The sequence below is a fragment of the Amphiprion ocellaris genome, chromosome 9 (assembly GCF_022539595.1).
Source record: "Amphiprion ocellaris isolate individual 3 ecotype Okinawa chromosome 9, ASM2253959v1, whole genome shotgun sequence".
NCBI classification, from domain to species: Eukaryota; Metazoa; Chordata; class Actinopteri; family Pomacentridae; genus Amphiprion; species Amphiprion ocellaris.
Genome location: NC_072774.1, coordinates 24,923,819 through 24,945,789, shown reverse-complemented (window position 1 = coordinate 24,945,789; position 21,971 = coordinate 24,923,819). Strand labels below are relative to the sequence as shown.

The following is a 21,971-nucleotide window of genomic DNA, read 5'->3' as shown; positions in this document are numbered from 1 at the left end:
CTAATCAGAGAGTTTATGGTTTATGAATTCCTTCGCCTTTGGATCGTCCCAACAGGAACATGTCATAGATAATAATGAGCAGAAGAACAGAGAGTTCAGCTCATTCTGTTGTGGCACAACATAATTATAGTTCACAAAACAAACATGTTTTTCGGCCTACTTTCAGGATGTGAACCTGGCAACCCGCGTTTTCACTCGGTCTCCTGATGCTCAATTAACTTTCTCACATCGCTGTTGGAGACTTGTAGGCCTCTATGTGTGTTTTTTTTTTCTTTCTTTCTTTCTTTTTTTTTTTTTTAAGCTAACTCTTAAACATTAGTCTTATTGTTTTCCCTTCTGATTACCGACCTCCTCATGCATCTTTATGTGCTCCACACATGGAGAGTTTTATTTTAAAAAGTCTCATTCTTAATGACTGACTACCTGCTGATTAGCCTGTGGAGAACAGCGGCTTGTTCCCATAGATACATCCCAACAGATGAGCTCCCATGATGCCCAGCAGGCACCGCTTGGCGTTTTTACCATCACCTGTGGTGCGCAACACGCATGCACCGCAGCTGAGGGGGATTCTGCAAAACTTAAGGGTAGATAACATTTCGAACTCTGGAACACATCAACACTTTCATGCACGTGCTCACAATTTTGATCAGTAACTTTCCTCGTGTGCAGCTTTTTATCCGGGACGCGCAAACGGAGATCTGCTTGCCGCGTTTTCTTGCTCCAGTCCACTGATCCACTCAACTCTGAACATTTAACAGAGATGTAGTAGCTCTAATGACATTATAATGGCCTATAGGCTGTTGTTTCGCAATTGGGATCAAGCTGTTGAGAGCTGATTATAGCGAATATTTATCTTTGTTGCGCGCCAGCCTGCCTACTTTTGTTTTACGCACGAAGATGAGCTCGGAGAAGCCAAACTTTCTGTCGCAGCCCGTGGTGAAGAACGTTTTCATGTTCCGGAACGGGGACCCCTACTACGAGGCTCGCCGGATAGTGATCAATGAAAAGAGAGTGTGCAACTTTGAGACTTTGCTCAGAGAAGTCACCGGCGGGATACAAGCGCCGTTCGGAGCGGTGAGAAACATCTACACGCCGAGAGGAGGACACAGGGTGGACTGCTTGGAGAGCCTGCAGAGCGGGGAGCAGTACGTGGCTGCTGGGAGGGAAAGATTCAAAAAGCTGGAGTAAGAACAAAATAATTTTTTGCTAAGTAATGTTGCCTCTGTCATAGAATTTACGCATGCGTAAATATTGTCCAGGAATAACCCACATCCTCCTGTGAACAGTAATATAGATGAAATTAACTGACTCATGGTCTTAAAGTTTATGTGAGTCAACAGTTCTGCGCCGGTGCTGAGTCACTGCTTGAGCCAAATGAGATCAGTACAGTAGAGAAGTGTGTTCTGACCTGACCTAAAAAGAAGAGGACTTATACAGCAGATAATGGGATTTGTGCAGCCAGTTATACATAGAATGCAGTGGTTAAGCAGTTGCATGAAGTTTGTATACTGTCTCCACACTTCTGTATTTTTAATGTGCGTATACTGTGCTGCTGCAGAACTGATTATTATTCCACATGATCCCACTGTCCCTCTCATATTCCACATTGTTGCTTTAATGTGGAGGAATTGTGTGGAAAATCTGTTCTAATGCAAGAAATAATAATTGCATGAATAACTCACTAACTATCCCTGTTCTTAAAATGTTTGTTCCCTGTTTTTTTTTTTTGCATTATGAAGAGCTGCACGAGATGTATTTTACTTGAAAATGTGGGTAATGAGATGAGATATTACTTTTACTGTCATCACTGTCAGCAAAGTAAACCCAGAAAAAAAATGGTTAAGCTCTACTTTAAAGTTGCATGTTTGTATATTCCCATCCCTCAGTTGTAAAATGTAGTAATGTTTCTACATTTGTAAGCTACAGAATTCATGCTTATGATTAACTTTTGTGCTTTGTTTGCAGTTATCTACAGATTGGCTCCAAAAAGAAAAGGATGTTGCAGACTCTTCCAATGCAGGTGAGCTAAATAAGCAGGACTTTAGTTAGAATGACAGTAATGAGTTAAGTTACAAGTAAAAGTCCCTCCTGAATGTAATAAAAGTGCAGTCAATGCGATATAATATTTGAATTCCACAACAGTAGCTGTGGTTATGTGGTGCAGAACAGCAAACAGTGTGTGAATTTGTAAATACTTCTGTCTGGAATTCCCTATTTTTACAGTGTTTGGCTTCCTTTTAATACAATAATCAGAATTATAATCAGTTTTCATGATTGCACAGTCTTGGTTTTCATAGTGAGTTAGTAGAAGGTGACACAAATACACTTGACTCGCCAAGTCATAGTCATAAACAAATATATGACAACCACACTGAGGGTAATTCAAACATTAATTAATCATTGCAGTCATGTGTGTTTGAACCATACACACCTTTTATTTAGTTTAAGACAGGAATGGAACTCTTCACCAGCAGTGTTTTTTTTACAGCAGGGTTTCACCGACAATTTCCTTCCCTCTGTCCAAGTTTTCAACATTGGAAACTGCCACTAAATACAAGATACATGAGGATCTGGGAACACCCACCATGTAAAGATTTTATAATGATCTTTTAAGGAAGGTGTTATGTTTAGCATTCTCCCTCTATTGTTTTCTGCAAAGAATCACTTTGTTGTTGTCTCAATGGCCATGCATTATTGATTTATGGATCATAATCATCCCTCCTTTCAATGCATCTTTAATCACCAGCTATGAAGTCACAGCCAAAGCTGGAGCAGCTTAAAGTCAGCCTCATCTATTTTAAAAGCCAACTGCAGGTCTTCTTTCCACATGAGGAGGACCTGCAGTTGTTTTTAATATTAAAATCTACTCTGAGAGAAGCACAGAGATGTTTACTAGAACCCGGATCAACCAAACAACTTGATTTCTCTTTCTTCTGTGTGACTTTTTGCCAATATGTTCTTGATTTTGTCGTTTTGCCTGCTAGCACGAACCGCATTCATCACAGGAAACCTTAAAGGCCTCTTGTCGCTGCTGTGATTGCCTGGCAAGCATAAAAAGAGCTAATTTAGTTTACAAGGACCCTGCTTCCCCCTTCACCACCCCACTTAACCTGCCTGAATAGGTCAGCTAATGAGGAGAACTCTTAGCTGGCTGGGTGCTTGTTGGCAAATTTGTATTTTTTTTAGTGCTTATTGACATATTTTTGGCACATTACAGAATAAACTAAAGATGTCTTAAGCTTTAGATGTACCATCTAGATTGACCTTCTGACATCAGCACCATTAAAGAAACGTTTCCCTTCATACCAGGTCTTCTGCTGCTCTTTAATTTCCCTTTTTCCACTTGAAATAATCATTTTTTGGTTCTCTGTGTGTGATTGGATGCACTTGACTCTGCCTATAAGTAGTATAAGAGTAATGTTAGTATATCAATGAAGACTTTAATTGAGATTTAAGGACTGACTTAATAATGTCACTGCACCTGGAAAGTGTATGCTGTAGATGGAATCAGATGAGCTAGAGAGAATGAGCTGCATTTAAAGTACAAGGTGTTTCCCTTGGCTTGTCTGTTGCCAGGCGGAATGTGAACAGCGACGCCGAAACGAGCCGAGGGAACTTTCTGTCCACCGTACAATGAAACATCACGATGATATAAATAACTGTTGATAGCAAAACAGATCTTATGCGGCTAATAGCTCCACAGAGACCGATTCATGCTGGTTTCTGTTTGTTCCTGGCTTGGATTGGTTACCAGAGAGGTGGGTAAGGCCAGTCTCTGTGGTTTACTGGTACACTTGAAGTGCAAATGTATTCTTAAATGAACGGCAGATTTCAGAATTTTTGATCATTTCAGCAGTTATATAAATTAAGAGACAAACAATTGAAACTAGACGGAGACTTTCTTTAGCACTTTGTTGTGTTTTATGGCATCTTTATTTGTGTGCTAGCTTTGTTTCTCATTACTTTTCACCTCTGAATATGTCTGGCTGTTTGTTTTATAGAGGAGGTTTTGGAATTTTGCATCTGTCCTTCACACTTGAGTTGCCAGGTTACACTCAGAGACCCCAGAAGACTTTTAATAAACCTCCTCCCTTATCTTGCTCTCTCACCACCTCTCTCTCATCTGAGTCTCAGAATCACAGTGGGTTACAGGTGTTATGGGACAGGACCTGCAGAGCTCAGCGTTTGCAACCTCAAAGCATCACAGAGGGATAATTCCTTAGCTATCACTGAGATCAGAGTCAGATTCTTCTGATGTGCACAAGAGCTGTTTTCTCACCTTTTGGGAGTAGAAGCTTTTGAAGTCACACAATCTTTGTTTTGTACTTTGGTTCACTGAAAACAAATGACTTAAAATGAGCACATTGTGCTACCTCACCCTGCTGCCATGGAAGGCTCTGGTTCTCGATGTTGTAGATTATTAATCCTGCTGACTGTCATGCTTGCACAGCTACATTTAGAATCTAAAGGTAGCTTAATTGTTTCCCTATTAACTGGATTATCAGCAGCTAACAAACTTTTATTGTAGTCTGAGGTTCATGACAGCAGAAATAAGTCTGGACGTTTTGGACGTGCTTTGAGCTTTATTGTGTGCCAGAGAACTTAAATGATTTTGGAGCTGCTGCATGGTTGACATGTGCAACTTCTGATGATTCCTGATCCCACTCTTACAGGCCAAACCGCTGCCACAGAACAGAATCATTGTGTCGGCTCGATTTCTGAAACCCATCAAGGAGCCGTGCACAGTTTTGTAAGTTGAATATCAACTGTTTTATACTCACATTTACACTATTTTGCCACAAACCTAAACTTCAGATGTTGCCAAGAGAGTTATTGAGATGACTTAACCCTTAATTTAGACAAAATATATAATTTTTGCAAGATAATGTCATGGACTCCTGATACCTTTCAACAATTTGTGTACCAGTCTGTGCCACTGTTCAGTTCTAAAATGTGTGTTTTCTCTACTTAGCGTGGTGGCTAATGGGGACGTTCTGAACCCTGCAATGAGGCTGCTGATCCACCAGAGGATGCTGGGACAGTTTGACAAAATACTTGAAATGATCACAGAGAAGATGGGCCTGAGAGTACTGGGGGGTGTGCGAAGGTAACACTTTAAAATGAAGCTATTAAAGTTTATATTAATCAGACGTGCACCAAATATTCTTTCATTATAATCGACGATCTTGTTAGGTTTTCCAATACCACGATTCCTAATTTTGCATAAATAGAAAAGAAACTGATTTTCTTCAAACTGCATTGTTGACGCTTCTGAATATATTTGCACTTGCAGGATGCAAATACACTGTCTTTTTGACAAAAGGAAACTTTTAATGTCTTTAACTAGCTTGATAAATGTTCACATGATGACTGTGAGGATATTCAACAACAAAGTGTGTCTTGGCAAGCAAACACCTGATGAACTTCGACTGCTGACTCTCTTTGTGTCTCCAGTCTCTACACCTACGAAGGCCAACAGGTGAGCAATGGGAATCAGCTGGAGAGCGGTCAGCTTTATGTGGCTGTGGGCAGAGAAAGGTTTAAGAAGCTTCCCTACAGTGATTTACTCTTCACTAAACCCAGAGGAACGAGGAGGGTCAAAGGGTAAGTAATGAACTTAAGCTAATTATACTAAAAGAACACCATGATTGAAATGCAGGCTTAAAGTTAACCAGTCACACATGTGCAATTTCCATTATATTGGTATTTTATTTGACAAAAATATGACAAAAAGTTGAAATTTACTTTGCATTCTGCATTTGAATGCATTTACATTGTTCTATTTTTTTATCCTCCACTGTAAAACACTACATCATAATAAATAATGTCATTACTGATTCCTTTAATCCTTGATAGCTTTTTCTTTTCTTGCAGTCTGCACTCATCACTCCTACAATGCAGATACAAAAAAACAACAAAAAAAAAACTGTGAAATTGCACAAAGTTTGACATAAGTTTTAAATTTTTCAGTTTTGCGTGTGAATAGATTATATTTGAAAACAAGACGAGGTGCATTTTTAGAGCATTTTTTTAATCTTAAGTTATTTTTTATCTAAACATTACCAGCATTAGATCATATACATTATTTGTGTCCATCAGTATTTAGAATCCAGAGTCCTTCATGAAAAGGTGTAGAAATTTAAAAAAAAAAAAAGAATACATTAACTATGATTCTATTTGTGTTAAAAATTATCTTCCACATCTTCTAACAGCTACACATCGCTGGACTCCAAATATTATATTTATAAATGAGTTGCACATCAAATGAAATTAACAAGCAGAACATGGTTAAGTTATTATGTTTAACTTTCCACATGCACATTAAACACACAGAGCTTAAATGTCAGCATGTTTTTTTTTTTTAAATGTTATATTAGCAGCAGAACTGAGTTATCAAACTGTACAGTATTTAAACATTATAATTCAGCTGTGCACTGTTTTATAACTACTTCTGTTTAAATTACTGAAGTACTCTTTGGCTTCATGTTCTTGAATCAGTGCTTTAACGTCAAATATTTATGGAATTAAAAAGATTTTTTTTGTCTGCTTTCTTTTGCAGAATGAAAGCTTACTCTCTACCACCCATCTACAGATTCTCCAAGCAAAGTGTAAATGTAAGAATTTCATGGACCTTTTACATTACTTATTAGATTAATATTTTTTACAGATGATTAAAAATTCAAGTTGCTAAGAAAGCTGTTACTCTACATGTGCAAAGGATTTAGAGTAGGGGTTTGGTTTCCTGCTAAATTTTACTGCTTTAATTAAATCTGTCATGCGAAACAAATAATGAAATGTAAGGCTGAGTTAAAATTGTATTATGTGGACTTATGTGTCTGAGCTCTCCAAAATTGCACAGTCTTGATCATGCAGAGCCCCTATGATGCACATTTTGTGAGCTAATGGAATGTTTTTACATACTTTAATGTTGAAAAACATATTGTTTTCTTTAGACTGTACTTGTCTGCGGCACCTGTTTTGCTCCTCTTCCTTTCTGAGTAAATCTCCATGAATTTATGTCACAATTCCAAACCAGGAGTTTTAGATAAACAGTTGCAGCAAAAGTGAACAATAACTGACGTTAACATAATACAAAAATGTCCCTAACGTTTTTCTGTAGCGCCTCAACCTCTGTTGTTGTTCTCATCGACTAAATTTGACTTCCACTTCCCCCAGAATAAGTCTTTGGTTCGGTGCAGTGACAGCGGAGATGGAGAGTCCAAAGCTTCTCCTCCAAACCACAATGGCACCAGTAAGGAGCATCTGTCCTCCATCGTCAGAGAGATCTCTCAGGCCAGACTGCTGTCGATGAGGAAGAGGAGGAGCAGACAGAGCCTCAGTCTCGACGCAGCTGAAAATGGTAAACACCAGTAGATCAGCTTAAAAATAAATAAATATACAGTATTAGTATCCATACCTGCTAATGTCAAAGCAGCGTAGGGATTATAGAGGGAGTGAGGCTTTGGAGCTCAGCAGGTGTGTTGGTTCATTAATTCGAGAGATTAGTTGAACATTATGGAGATAAACAAAACAGATATCAGATTTAATCAGTCACGTTAAGTCGCCATTATTTCTTTATGGCATTTGTAACAATGAACATTGAGCCAAACTGCTTTTAAATAGAGAAATAAGATCTATGTTGGCTAAAGCATTAAGCTCACAGGATTATTTTTTTAATATAAATTTAATCAATTGTCTCAGATTAGCTGAATTGTTTATGCTTGCTTTATGTTTGTGGGTTATGTAAAACCAATTTAAGAAAATCTAAGTTTATCTTTTCCATAAACTTTCAAAACTATCATAGATTATCACAGGTAACTCTGATCCTCCCTTGTGCAAGACATAGACACGTTTCACTGTCACAATATCATAAAGTAATTAATACTCAACCTTTTCATGTCGGTATGTTTGAATTGTCTTGAACCATAACTCACAAACCGAGCTCATATACTGTCAACATTATAAGATTCAATATACAGGTATATGATGTAATGCATTGTCTTTAAAAGCTTATGTAACCTGCTACATTCTCAAACATCCACACAGTGGCGCTGTTGCTCTACAGGACATACAGCAGGAAATGTTGAAAGTAGGTCTGGCATGATGACATTAACCATTATTACAAGAAACACATTACATCATCTTCTGGGCTTGTGATTCGTGTATTTTAATGTCCTGCAGGAACTTTGTCTTGACTTTTTGTGCTCAGTAGCAGCTGGGATTCGTCTCAACAATAAGAGGTTTTGTTGCTTTTGGTTCCCTGCAGTTGTTTTTCTATGAATATGTTAAGAAATGAAAAACATTTCTTTTTTTTTTTTTTTTTTTTAATTTTGCATTGAAATGAATGTAGATTTTGAGGCACATTACGTCAGCGTCTGACTCCTGATGAATGTTTACAGCTCTGGAGGGAGAGTTGATAGCAGCAGCCCAGAGGAATGTGGAGAATTAGTGTCTGTGGTCCAGGGGAGCTGGCATTTTGCATCAAAAGAGAGGATTGAGGAGCGAGCGAGTGTGTGTAGCATTTGTGTCCCATAATGTCACCCTCAAAATCCTCTGTATCAGATTGTGGTTCACATTGTTTCGCAGGCTCAGAAGAACATGTTGCATTATTGGTCCCCTTGGGTGACATTGACCAAAAATTAAATTAACAGACAGACAGCTCAGAAAACAAGAGCAGGCACAGTGTCAGGCTGTTTGAATGCCTTTGAGAGGATTTCACGTCCTCATGCGCTCTTCACTGTTTGACCTATAAAATCCCTTCCAAATGCTGTCACAGTAACAAGATGCAATATTTTGCTCATTTGTTTGGTTTCATAGCAGGACAGTGTCTGTGACGCAGTCTGACTCTGTCCAAGGTGCTGAATTTACTTCATCCAAGAGCCAGGAGGATGTTTCTGTCAAAGAAAATCAAAGCTAAAATATTATTTGTCCAAACACAAATAGAAGCTCTCAGTTAAACATCAAAAACAAATTCAGTCTGCACCTATTAGCATTTTGACAGCAGCTAAGTTTAGTGTTGATATTTATCTTCTCCACAGGAACGCACTGTTCACATCACCTTTGTGTGGTGGTTCACAGCAGCACAGAGGTGTTTTTGGTGTTCTCTTCCCTTTGGGGGAAATCCTGCCCCGGCTGGCTATGAGCTAAAGGCATCCCACTCGGGTGCCAAACAGGAACGCAGCCAGAAAAGTTGGCTGACTGGCAGAGGCTGTGGAAAGAACGCAGCATGAAAGCCACACTTCAGATCTCCGATGTGCCGGAACACTGGAACAAACACAAAAGATTATTATAAAGGTGTCATGTCATTATAAATGTATTTGTGACCGACGAAGGCGGGGGGAGAGAGATGTTCAGACCGAAAGGCATTTAGAGGAGCGAGCCGATGATGGAGAGAGAAGAAAAAAAAGACAAATGAGACCGAGTGACCCTGTAACTTGAGATTCTCCCTCTGGTCTGTACTGACTCTGTTGTGACAGGGAGGTTAGATTGTGTGTGTGTGTGTGTGTGTGTGTGTGTGTGTGTGTGTGTGTGTGTGCGCACCAGCCCCCATTATTCACTGTCTATCAGCTGCTGGGAGCCAGACTGAGGATAACTCCAGCAGTTTCTGTCTGCTGTATTGCAGAGCTCCTAACTTTTCTGCTTCATTAGAGTGAACACAGCGGTGAGTGACAGCAAAGACGAGGGGGAGGAGGTGCGACAAGTCATGCAGCAAAGGTCATTGAATGAATTTGAACTTACTATAACAAAGACGTCTGGCTTAAAAGACTTAACCAACAGGACACATAGCCTGTCGTACGCTTCACCCAACATAGCTCCACGTTCTGAGGTCTTTTAAGTCGGGTAAATTATTGCCCCAATTTGGCCAGTGTCAGCTTTCAAAAACACGTTCAGTTTGTATGGAAGCAATTAGCAGTTGTTGCTAACCCCGAAATAGAAATAAATGTTCTCTTTGTGGCGGGTTCGGTTAATGGCTCCCTTGAGAAGAGGAGGGAGATGAAGCAAAAGCAGCAGGAGTGAAGAAAAAGGCAGAAAAGGAGGAAGAGGAGGGGAGGCAGGATGTAAAGAGTAGAGAAAATAAAGGTTAGAGAAAAGGGAATAAAAGGTCGACATGATGAGGAAGGAGAAGGGAATAAAGAGGAATATCCAGTAGCTGGAATCAAACAGTGAATATATTGAATAGCCTGAGATGATGCTGCCTGAGTGCTTGATGGAAGAAGAAAAAAAAAAAAGCAGAGACAGATATTGAAGGCTGGAGGGATGGGTGGGGTTTGGATAATTGCCCTTCATTTGGATAATCTCTCCATTTAGAGTCATCAAAGCAGATTTTTACTTGCCCGTGCCCTTTGCTGGGGCCAAATTGCTGCTCAGAAAATCAACAAAAGAGGCTTGTACTTGAAGAAGGAGGGACTGACAGAAAGGTATGCACAAAAGGAGCGAGGATAGAGGCAACGATAGGAGGGAGGAAGGAAAATCTGCTGATTATCTGAACTTTTCAAACCTCTTTGCATGCATTGAGGGGGGCTACTAATTAAACCCAACAAGGTATTATTATTCTTTTAAGTTAAGGAGCTTGTATGCATTGCATAGTTTTAATGCAGCATACTTGTAGATTATTAGAGGAAAATCATAGCTTACAATGGTATAAATGACCTGTGCGCCTGCAAGCGACCCAGCAGTCATGATTAACTGTGCTGTGAGTCCAACTAGTGCTGCCATGGCATGCTCCAGGAAATCTTTTGGGAGATTATTTGCAGTATCAGCAACACGAAACCCAACAAGATGGTAAAAATGGCTTCTTGGAAAAAATCTGAACGCAGCACCGGTTAATAGATTTTACAACAGCAGAGTTTTGGGCTGCTCGTATTTAGCACACCTACTGAGCCATGTCAGTGTTTCAGTCTTTTGTCTAACACATGTAAGTCTAGGGATGGTGAGTTCCAGATAACTCAGGTGAATCTGTCAGTGCCTGCATTGAAACCTCAAGGGCATCCACTTTTACACAAAACCTCACATTCTGAATAGCACCAATGCCTCCTTTTCATGCGCTCGGCTTCGTCTTTAGAATGGAGCAGGAGCCAGTTCAATTTATACATGAAAGATGCACATTATTTTCACTCCCATGAGTTTCCTTGAAGGGACTTTGATTTGAAGTCAGTTACACGAAGAAAAAAAATCAAAAAATCAAAATGAAAACATTCCTGGTATTATTTGCAAGTTGAATGTGAGAGCGTGCGTGCATGCACGTGTGTGCGTGCATGTGTGTGCGTGTCTGTTTATGCGTGTCTTTGCATTTGCACATCCAGCAAGATCAGCCTCCTGCCTCTGGTGTCATAAACTGCGATGCTGCCTCGGGGAATTAGCCCTGTTAGCATATGTATCTATAATGCCTGTCAGAGTGAAACAGGATTCAAAACAGCGTAGGGAGGCAGCAGACGTGTACACAAAGAGACTGTGTGTCTTAAATCGTGTCAAAAAAGAGGCTAAGCAGCGAGGGATGAGAGATGCAACACTTGAAGGCAGGTTTTTTTTTTCCACAAAGTTCTTAGAAAGTCTGACTTAAAGCATTCGTGTGTGTGTGTGTGTTATGTCACATTTCAGACAACACGACCGTCCTCGTCTACCCTTCCTGCATTCTTCAGTTTCCTACTTTCATCTCCCCATTTTCAGTACAGCAGAAAAAGGTTCTTCATGACCCTTTGATGCAGGATTACTGGATTAAAGAGCAGGCTAGCCGCACTAATCTGTCACATTAATCTGTTAACAAGTGTTTCAGCTGTGACATACAACAGTGCCGGCTATGGCACACGGAGTGTAGGGTTAGGCTAATGTGTGACACTTTCAATGACACAAATTTTCCTCATGTCTGTCACTTCTAATCTGGTCTGCTTTGAGTATTTTTTTTGGAGGTTGAGCTGAGCAGACACACATGTGAGTAGCTGTGATAGAAGCATCTGCAGCCTGAGACACTGACACAGCTCTGACACGCAACGAGTAAATAACCCGCATTAGTAGATGTCTGAAGTTTACGTCATGCGTGACAGCCAGGTCCAGGAGCTGAAAAATGCTTTGTCAGTTAGAATGCATTGAAATGTTGTGTGTTTTTCGAACGTCTCATCACAATTGGCGAAAATATTGCTCCAAATCCTTCTTTGTTTTAGTCGTTTAAATGCCCAACTGGATTCAGTGTTAGGGAAGTTATTGGTTACAGAGATTTTAGTGCATTTTCATGTAGATTAGTCATATTTGTTTTTGTGTAGAAAAGAGAAAGAGAATCACATTTTATTATGTGCTTGTATTCCACTAATTAGACCGGAGCCATTCAGATCTACACCTTTATAATGAAGATTCTGGATGGTTAAATTTCAAGCAACTGTGGAAAAAAAAAGGTGAGAAAGAACAAGCTCCGTGAATTATTTAAAAATTTAACTGAAGCCATGACCTTTATAAATATTACTCTGCCTGTCTGACTGCAACATTGTTAAGCAGAGTTTTCCTTTGATTTAATGTCAAAGCCATCTAAGCACTGGGCTGCACACGACAGCAGATAGGAGAAATTTTCCACTCTGGAGTAAAAGTGCATGATATTTATTGAGTTCATACAGATGCATGTTGTAAACAAGCATTAATGTAAAGGACATACACGAATAACAAACAAACTAACTAAAGTTCAAAATATTAGCTACAGAACCCAAGAAATTAGAACTTTAAGGTTTTAGTAGAGGTTAAGCTTAGGACTCCATCAATTATTGCTCCCATTATGGGATGCAATATTCAGTAATTTTCTGATTATCAATATAATCATTTTTTGTAACTGATTCCTCATGAAGTATATTTTGAACACAGTCTCTGACTGATTGTTGTTGTTGTTGATTGATTCCTCATTATACAGCAATAATCTGCGATATATTAATCTACATATGTTTACTTTACACAGTACTGCAAAGACATCCTCATTCTCTCTTTTAACTCCTCCCATCATATTTAGATCCAAAATCAATATCAAAAATATCAATTTAATGAAGAAAACAGTACTTTGGCTCTTATGCAGCTGCCTCATTGGGTCATTCCATCTCAAAACAAAAGATTTTTAAAACAGTCTGTGCTTGACCATCTCACATTTGACTGCAATGTTAATGGTATAAAATAAGAATATTTATGAAGATATATGTGGAATTTTAGATTAAGTCTTAAACATTTTTAAATTTTGTTGTTTTTTATTTTTATTTTAAGATTGCTCAATGACCCACTTTTGGATTCGAGGCTATAAAAATAAGAGTGAAGCCGTCGTGAAAAATCTCATCGTTGCACTGTTTTAAATATTCATAGCTTGTGACAAAAACATTTTAAGCAAATGGCAGATGTTTGAGCAAAAGCACAGCATCGTCTGATTGGTTACACTTAACAAGTAATGGCCAATTAAGACTTCAGGGTAAACGTTCTCATTTAATTGAACTCATATAAACAGAATAACCAAAGGCACTTCTGTTTTTTTTTTTTTGAAATTTTGACATCAAGATTTTCATTTTTACTGCAAATGAATGTCTGCTGCAAATATTGGTTTGCTTGATAACTAATAATCGGTGTCAATACTGGACACATAACAACAACATGTAGATTAACCTGTGGTAAAGTTCCAAAACAGCTGGATCATACTATTCTTATAATACAACAACATCTGATTGCACTGTTTTTGCAGATGCTCTTTGCAGCAAGTGAACTCAACTGTGTGTAAACATTTAATCCTCTGTAACAGAACTGCTGAGGTGGCATTTGAGTCACAAATTATCAGCATCGCAAACATCAAGTTATGCTGTGTGTGATGTTACGAAATGAAAAAGCTAGTGTATATTATTATCACGTCAACACTGAATCTCTCTTAAAACCTTACCTGTGGGCTCCTCTGCCTTATAAACCTGTGAATTACATGAAAATATAATGTTTCTATGCATAAGAAAGAGTTCCAAGTGCTCAGTCATCAAATTCTCTGATATTACACTAAGCAGCTGGACTGTTTTTTTTCTTCTGTCACATCACTATAAACTCAACACCAACTGGCCATGCAGTGATTAAATGTTTTAACGGGACCCTGGTCAGTGACTGGAGCACACTTGCTGAGTGGCAACATTTCATAATTACCATTCAGAGTTACTACCCATGTTGTTTTACACCCCACTATAACTCAAGCATGGGCTGAGTGGATTAAATCAGCTGGGTGTAAATAAGCAATATACTGTACTGCGTGCTGATATACAGGCGGTGTTGTGTGCAGTGATTTAGGTACATTAAGTCGTATTTCAGCACTTGAGTGTTTATTCAATACAACAGAGCTAATCCACTGAATGTAGAATTGGCTCATGGAGGCCATATTTTGGTTTCTGAACATACTGTACCGTGTAAAGCAGAAGTTTATTTTTGTCTAGAACTGCAAGCTCTACTATTGAGGGGTTGATTTTTGAGAAGTGACTTTGAAAGAGCAAAGATTCTGCTCTTGTGCAGCCAGGAAAAAAAGCAAAAAAACATACAGTGATAATGTAGACCGTGGCATTCCGAGGATTTCCAAGAACACATCTTTCCCAGTTGCTTTTACGGCAGAGTTCGCTTGAATGTGTCATGATGAATATCAGCTGCAAAAAGGTTGTAAAACCAGTGTTTGTCCAAATAAGTCTTTGTGACAGAGGCTTTATTTTTTTCCGTATCTCTTCCTTTTCAAGGAATACGTTAACAAAACATAAATAAATCAAAAGCAAATAAGGTAAAGAGCAGTTGTGTGCATCATTTTCCATTGTTTTGTTTAGTTTTTGAGCATTTTCTAAGTGGAAAACCGTCACAAACATTGTTTCCCAGTCACATCTCAAAGCTTTATTTAGTTTTTTTTTTTCCAGAAGTGCCACATGACTGAGAATGTTGTCTGATTTCTGGAAATATGACATACCAGCTTTCAGCAAAACTAGAATAAAGAATTTACACAATATTGCAACCAGCAGCATAGTCATTGTTCAAAATGTCTTATACATTCTCAATAAATCCATTTGTGGGTTTATGTACAATGAAAACGATGTATTCCTCCTCTGGTCTGTCTGGTTTGGTGTCCTGTGGAGTCAAAAGCTTGATCACTGTTTGACTTTAACCCAAAAAATGCTTCCTTCTGGGTTGAAACACATTTTAAACAAGATATTAAAGAGCAATTCTTTTGTTCTGCCCAACAAAAGAAAATCTTTGTTCCCACGTTCGTTCATCCTCCGACTCCCTGCTAAGCTTAAACTCATTGTTAAAACGTAAACAAGAAAAGAAAGCAGCCGCAGAATGAGAAGATACATGCGTTTTTCAACATTATTCTGGAAGCAGATTTTTTTAAAGAATTATTCTCTGGCAGGTTTTTGTATCTCAGGTTCAAGCTTCATCTGAGCAACATCAATTAAATATTAAATCATCCAAAGTATTATCTCCTTTCGATAATTGTATCGTTATAATATTTAAGTTGACAAGTAGAGTATTTATATAACAGATATGTTAGAAAGATATACTGAAAAGTCAAAACTTAATGCAACAAAAGTGAATCCATCTGTGATCACTGATACAAAACTCTGCGATAGTGCGAGCGAATCTGTGATTTCCAATTATTGCACACCAATAATTATAAATTAACTGTGAACACCTGAATTTTTCCCAACTTTGGCCATAGGAGCTGTGTCTATCTGCATGTCTGCATCATGACTCTACATTGAAAAGATCTGAAAATGTGATTGTGAGGCTTCACAAAGGTGGAAAAGCATCCAGGAAGATCAACTAAAAATCAGTGGAAACACAGATGAAGCAGTAATCACGAGGTATAGAATGAGCCACAGTACCACTGATCAGGGCTGCAGTAGCCATCTTCCTAAAATAACATGACAGACCATGCTCTACTTTCTCAATCTAGTTCTGAAAAAAGCAACAGAAAAAATAGATACATTTCAGTTTCCATGACAGCTCAGGCAGTATGAACAACAGTGCATAATATGAACCACTATGGACGTCATCCGAGGAAAAACACCCTTGTCAGCTATTGAGCAACAAACAACAAAGTTTGTTTCAAAACATGAATATTGAAGCATGAGAACAATGCAAAGCCAAAGATTTTCTGAGTTTTTAAATACGAAAAAAGGCTAAACGATGACCTTTGTCAACTGACTTGAATCAAATAGATCCTCTGGGGAAGGAGAGGAAGGCAGATTAACACAACCCCTCCAAGAGTCACTGAAATATATAGTCTCAAAAAAAAAATGGCTGTGAAGAATGGCAGAACATCTCTACAGAACAAGACTGAGTCTCACATCCAAAGTAAAAATGGACATGCAAATTACAACAAAAAAAAGGAAAGGAAGAGATTTGAATCTCAGTAATTCCTGAGTTCTATGGAGTTCTTACTGTGGCGCCTGTACTTTTAATATATTGACTAAACAGTTTTTTGTTTTTGTTCTTAATTTTGCATCACCACTGTTTAACTTAAGTAATTTTGAGTACACTACGTTGATATAAGTGTGAATAATTTGACTTGGCACAGTGATGCGCTCACTTCTGTTTAATACTGTATATATGTGTGTGTTTGCTTGTTGAGGAGTGGAAGATTATCTATCCAGACTGTCACTTCATCTTCAGTTGTGTTTTATTACACGTCTCTAGAACAACAGTCATCTATAACTTTACCTTCCAACATAATAGCAACAGCAACCATTTAAATGAGTAATTATACCCACTTACAGTTGCATCTTTGTTTTACCTCATTCTGATGGATGAGACGCAGCTTTACCTCTGAAATGTGTGTGTGCTCTTCCTGTGTTTGAGCCAGTAGTGTAAGAAATACTATGTGTGTTTGCCTGATTATGAATTTTTAAAAAAAAGCCAGACTCATATTTCACACTCGCTTGCGCACACACATCCAACCGTTTGCAATGCCAGAACCCAAATCTACCGGATTTAATGAAGAGCAAGAAGGGGAGATTCTAAATATTGTATTTAATTTGATTTAGCATTTTCATGAGCCTGTGCCTCATCCTCAAATCACGTTAAGATGTTTAGAGTCATAGCAGCTCATCCACTGCTTACTGCTTACACTCAGTCGCTCGGCCCTCACTGTTAATGAATGCGGGTGATTTCCATAAAATATTCTTAAAGAGGTCCGTTATTATTACCATAACGTTTCATCTCCCACCATGGCTAAACTTCAATCAGTTTTGCATTTGAAATGCATTAAATGTCTCCATAAACTCTTCTAATCTCTACCCGAGTCATTTTTCTTCTGTAACTGTTGTGTGTAGAAAGAGAAACTAATATTAAAGGCATTAATTACACACTGTTCAGGTTTTTTTTCCCCCGCCACTCTTTTCCTGCTTATTTCTGATTGGAAATTTCAGTCTCATCCAGTGTTTCAAAACAAGTGTGTAATTATGTTGTTTATCAGAGCGTATAGTTGTATTCCTCTTATGATGTTTAGGGTTAATTACTGCAAGGCCTGTGATGCACATGCTTACAGGAAAACTGAAATGCCCATATATTCTATTCATTTTGCACTCCAACAAACCTGCCTTGCTGAGCTGATTGCCTCAGCAGAAGGGAGTGTGAAGCTGCAGTATGATGTCTTCATTTAAACACCAGGACTCACAGTATCAGTATACAGATGTTTAGACAGTAAATGAGGGATAACTGGAAGATATTAAGGGTCATCCTGAAATTTTTCTTGTAATTTTGAGCGACCAATCTACCAGTTTTAGGTAATTAACTCTTTTACATGTTGTGCCTTGGACAGGAAATTATTAAAAATATCATCTATAAACAACACTGATCTTAACATACCTGTGGTGATGATTAGGATAATTACTGCACCAATAATGATGATGGTGTTCGTGATCCAGTGTGACATTATGATAACTAAATGAGCTTTTAAAATATTTACTGGCTCTCTGGCACGTTTCCATTGTCTGGAGGAGAAGTTGTTTACTTCCAAGAAATATTCCAGAGTGTTTTTCCTCTTCGCCACCAGGTGTCACTCTTGTGCCGTGTTTGTTGAGGCCTGACGACCCAGCAGCTGAACAAAAAGCTAATTTCAACAAGTCCCTCACTGGGAGATGAGTAAAAGCTCCCTTATTTATAGGACAGATTTTATGGATTTCTGAAACGAATTAATTTAGTATGACTGGGAAACTCAGGATTCAGGGCCTTGAAAAGCAGAGCAGTGAGCACACAGAGGATAATTTATGCTGACAAGTTACGTAAGAATGGAGAAAATAAAGCCACTAAACAACAGCCATCACAATATATTCATCTATTTGAATGAAATAATAATTGTAATTGCAGTATTTGTTGTTTTTCCTGCAAAGTCGTGCTTCTGCACATCTCCAAAACTGTATCTCCCTTGCCATTCATATTATTTTATGACCCATTTCATGACTCTGTCCATTTTGTCTGATCTGGCCCAGGCAAGTCAAATCTATTGACACTCCTGTGAAACTGAATAAATGTCTAGTATTAACACCAGGACAGCAGGATCCTTGATTTTACTATATACTGCTGGCCCAGACAAGCCCATTCAGGACACAATATCATACATTTAGGATGAAACACATGGTTTTTGGTCAGAATATCACACTTTAAGATGCTTTAACTCTTTTTTTCTTGTCTTCTTATTTGCTATGCTCAGTTAAAATATCTCTCTATTTCCAGATGATGTGGAATCAAAGGCTGATGAAGGAAACGCTAAAGGCAAACCTCCCCAAGACCAGCCAGACAAAGCGGTATAAACATTTAGTGCTGCGCATAACAGACTACTGCATGTAGGTGTATGTGTGCATTCTGTTTGATGCGACCTTTCATAAGTCTCACATCAAATTTGTCACTATTTTGATAATTTTTTAACCAGTTTGAGTCATTTTTCTGAAAGAAAAAAGTTCAAATTCTCTGATTGCGCATTCTTAAATGCGACTATTCTCAGGTTTCTTTCTTCATCCTTGACAGTAAACTGAATATTTTTGAATGGGGACCAATTTTCAGAAACACTGATTGACATTTTCCCCATTTTTTTTTTTAGGTTTTTGTAGATAAAACAACTAATCAATTCATCAAGAAAATAATCATCAGATGTTGCAGCATATATTTATATTTATTAACTATATTGGTTCATTAATGCTTTCAGATACAGAATTCATATCAATATCACCCATGTGTGAACAATTAGCTTGATTTCTATCTGCTAACTAGAGCAATGCAATACCAATTATTTACCTGTAATTACTCAATAATTAGTAGCTATTGTGACATATAATATTGGGGCATTTGGAGGCTTAAATGTCTTTTGCTTTGTCTGATTTTACCAGCTGATACTGTAGACAGAATTTTTGTAAACAGTCCAGTCATACGTTGTGTTCCTGTTAAAATATTTAGAGCTATAAGTTGTTTCTGTGATATTACTGCATTACAGAAACTTAATACCGATGATGCAAAGGAGGAGAACGGGGAAAAGGTGGAAGAAAAGGAGGAGGCTGCTTCTGAAAACACCAAAGAGGAAGATGCTTCCACCAACAAAGAGGACAAGAAGGAAGAGCAGGAGACAAACGGTGAAAAAGAGGGAGGAGATGAGAAGAAGGAAACTGATGAGCAAAATGACGGAGAAGCAACAGTAGCAGATGAGCAGAAAGTGGAGGAGGTGAATGAAGAAGTGAAAGAGGAGGTCAGAGATGAGAGTAAGGAGGAGGTTAAGAGTGAGGAGCAGGGATCTGACAGTGATAAGACTCAGGACAGTAAAGAGAAACAGGAGGAAAACCATACATCTTCTGAGGATGAAAAGGAGCAAGACAAAGATATAGAAGAGGAGAAGGAAGATAAAGACGGTGGTGGTGGTGGTGGTGGTGAGGGGGAGAAGAGCAGGAAGGACAGCGCTAATGATGTAGACACAGGGGAGGAAGTGAAGGAGTCGGAAAACAGCAGTGACCCAGAGAAGACTGAGCCAGATAGCGAGACAAAAGAGGACGATAACAGCAGGAGCAGCAGTAGCAACAGTAACCAAGAAGAAGATGTGAGCAAAATAAAAGACGAGCAACCAGAAGAGAGGAAGGTGAACGGAGAGGTCAGTGGAGAAGACAACGGGGTGGAAAGTGAAGCGGAGCTAGATGTGAAGGAGAAGAATTCATCTACTACCAAAGATGCCACAGAAAATGGAGAGAAAGAGGAAGATAAAGAGAGTCGAGACGAAAGCTGAAAAGCGAAGAATTAGGAAAGAAAAAATGTCAGAGTCATTGGATGCTGGAAATAGAAAACAATACAAACCCTTAAAATAATGAAGGTGGCAGAGGAGATTCACAGAAAGCAAAGCAGGGCTCCACTGCAATGAGACATATTTTACTAGATGGTTTTGTAGAAGCTGCACTGAAAAGAAAAGAATGCTGAGCTAAATAAAAAAAATAAAAATCTTTGGCTGGCTGGCTTTGAAAAAATTGCAAGTATGATATCAAGTATGTATTCATCATAACATTATTCATAACTATCATGTGTAAAACTGGCTAAATAAATTAAAGCTTATCGTAATATGTTTATAATTTGAATTAAGACATGCTGTCATGCTGTTTTCTTTTCTGTCTCACATTTGAATTACAAACTGTTTATTTCCAACAGGTACAATTCTGGGAGCATCTTGTTTTTATATATAATTTTGTATGCACGGTATGTTTGAATATTTTCCAAAGCAACTGTCACAATTGAACTTTTTTAGCTAGTATAATAAGCTGTGATGAAATGTAAAATGTGTAATACTGTATGTGTCCGAAAGATAAGTTAAGTTACATAAAGAATACTGTTTCCCATCATAATCATTTATTTAAGTAGTCACTATATCTAATGCATATTTGTTTATTTGTATCTACCTGCAACTAAAAATAATAAATCTAAAATGACTGTTTGGATGATAAATTACTATTTGCTGCTTTTTGGTGTTGTAGCTTTGTGAAATGCAGCTACTTTTAGACTGGTCTGTAGTATTCGACCAGGCTAAAATTGAATGACACTAAAAACCTAAAAACTACCTTCCCGTGGTAACACACAGTGACATTTGCTGACCAACTGAAAAAAAGCAGGAAAACGGGACTCATAATTGTAGTTTGCTAATATTATTGCGACGTCTTTTGAGACATTTTTGAATTTTCGAACTGTTAGATTCTTCCACGAGGTTTAAGTTTAAATGTGCTTGTACAGTCAGATGTGTTTTTTGTGTAAGCTAAACATAACAAAAGTTAGATGTAGTTTAATCGCTCAGAGTCTGTCTTTGTAAAACTGGCCGTATGTCTTGAGCAGCTTTTATCCTTGCAGAGAGGAAATCAAAACCGTTGTAAAGACAACTTATTCACTTCCATTCAGTCATTTTGCTTCAGTGCTTTACCCTGAAAGAAGGTTGTATAAAGCCACTACAAACCGCCTCCCACAGGCAGGAAGCCATAATGTGAACTGTGATCTAATTCAGTGTCTGTGATGGCCTCGCTGCCCTCTCATCCCTGCAGCTGTTCAAACTGGGATTCGTGCAGTCGGTGCGTTTGTGAGTCACCATCCCAGGAGAGCTGGAGAACATGGGTGAGGGCGGGTGAGGAAGAGGAGAGAGGGAGGGAGCAAAGAGCTAAAGGCACCGAGAGAAGCAGAGGAGGAGGCGGGAACGTTTGTGACTCATCCGGCCTGACTGGTCGAGGTGATGATCTTCAAGATGCTATTTCTGGAGTCGCCATCAATTCTGTCTTCTCTCCTCCTCTGGCCTCTCAGTGCATATGTGTGAGAGTGAGCATGTTAATAAGGACGCTGCTGATTGATTACAGTAAGAGCTTCTACATGGTGTTGTGAAGGATGAGCATGGCGGTTTGCACTCTTCCCCTTAATCAGTTTAATTAAAATAGCAATTGTCATTCTGCAATTGTAAAACCTTTCTCTGTTCCTCTCTAAGACAATACACCAGATCTCTG

General features: G+C 38.5%; 1 protein-coding gene across 2 annotated transcripts; it reads left to right on the top strand.

Annotated features, from left to right (window-relative positions):
• Positions 1–292: 292 nt before the first annotated feature.
• LOC111566243 (doublecortin domain-containing protein 2-like) lies at positions 293–20,937 on the top strand. Of its 2 annotated transcripts, XM_035946610.2 has the most exons (10): positions 293–1,184; positions 1,966–2,020; positions 4,674–4,750; positions 4,973–5,107; positions 5,455–5,604; positions 6,560–6,614; positions 7,177–7,360; positions 12,309–12,386; positions 18,700–18,770; positions 19,454–20,937. In XM_035946610.2, the coding sequence occupies exons 1-10, from the start codon at positions 898–900 to the stop codon at positions 20,228–20,230; spliced, it is 1,869 nt and encodes a 622-aa protein (XP_035802503.1). In that variant the 5' UTR covers positions 293–897; the 3' UTR covers positions 20,231–20,937. The 2 variants fall into 2 exon arrangements, with proteins under 2 accessions (XP_035802503.1, XP_023122519.1); XM_023266751.3 differs by lacking the exon at positions 12,309–12,386 and having other exon boundaries at positions 301–1,184.
• Positions 20,938–21,971: the final 1,034 nt, after the last annotated feature.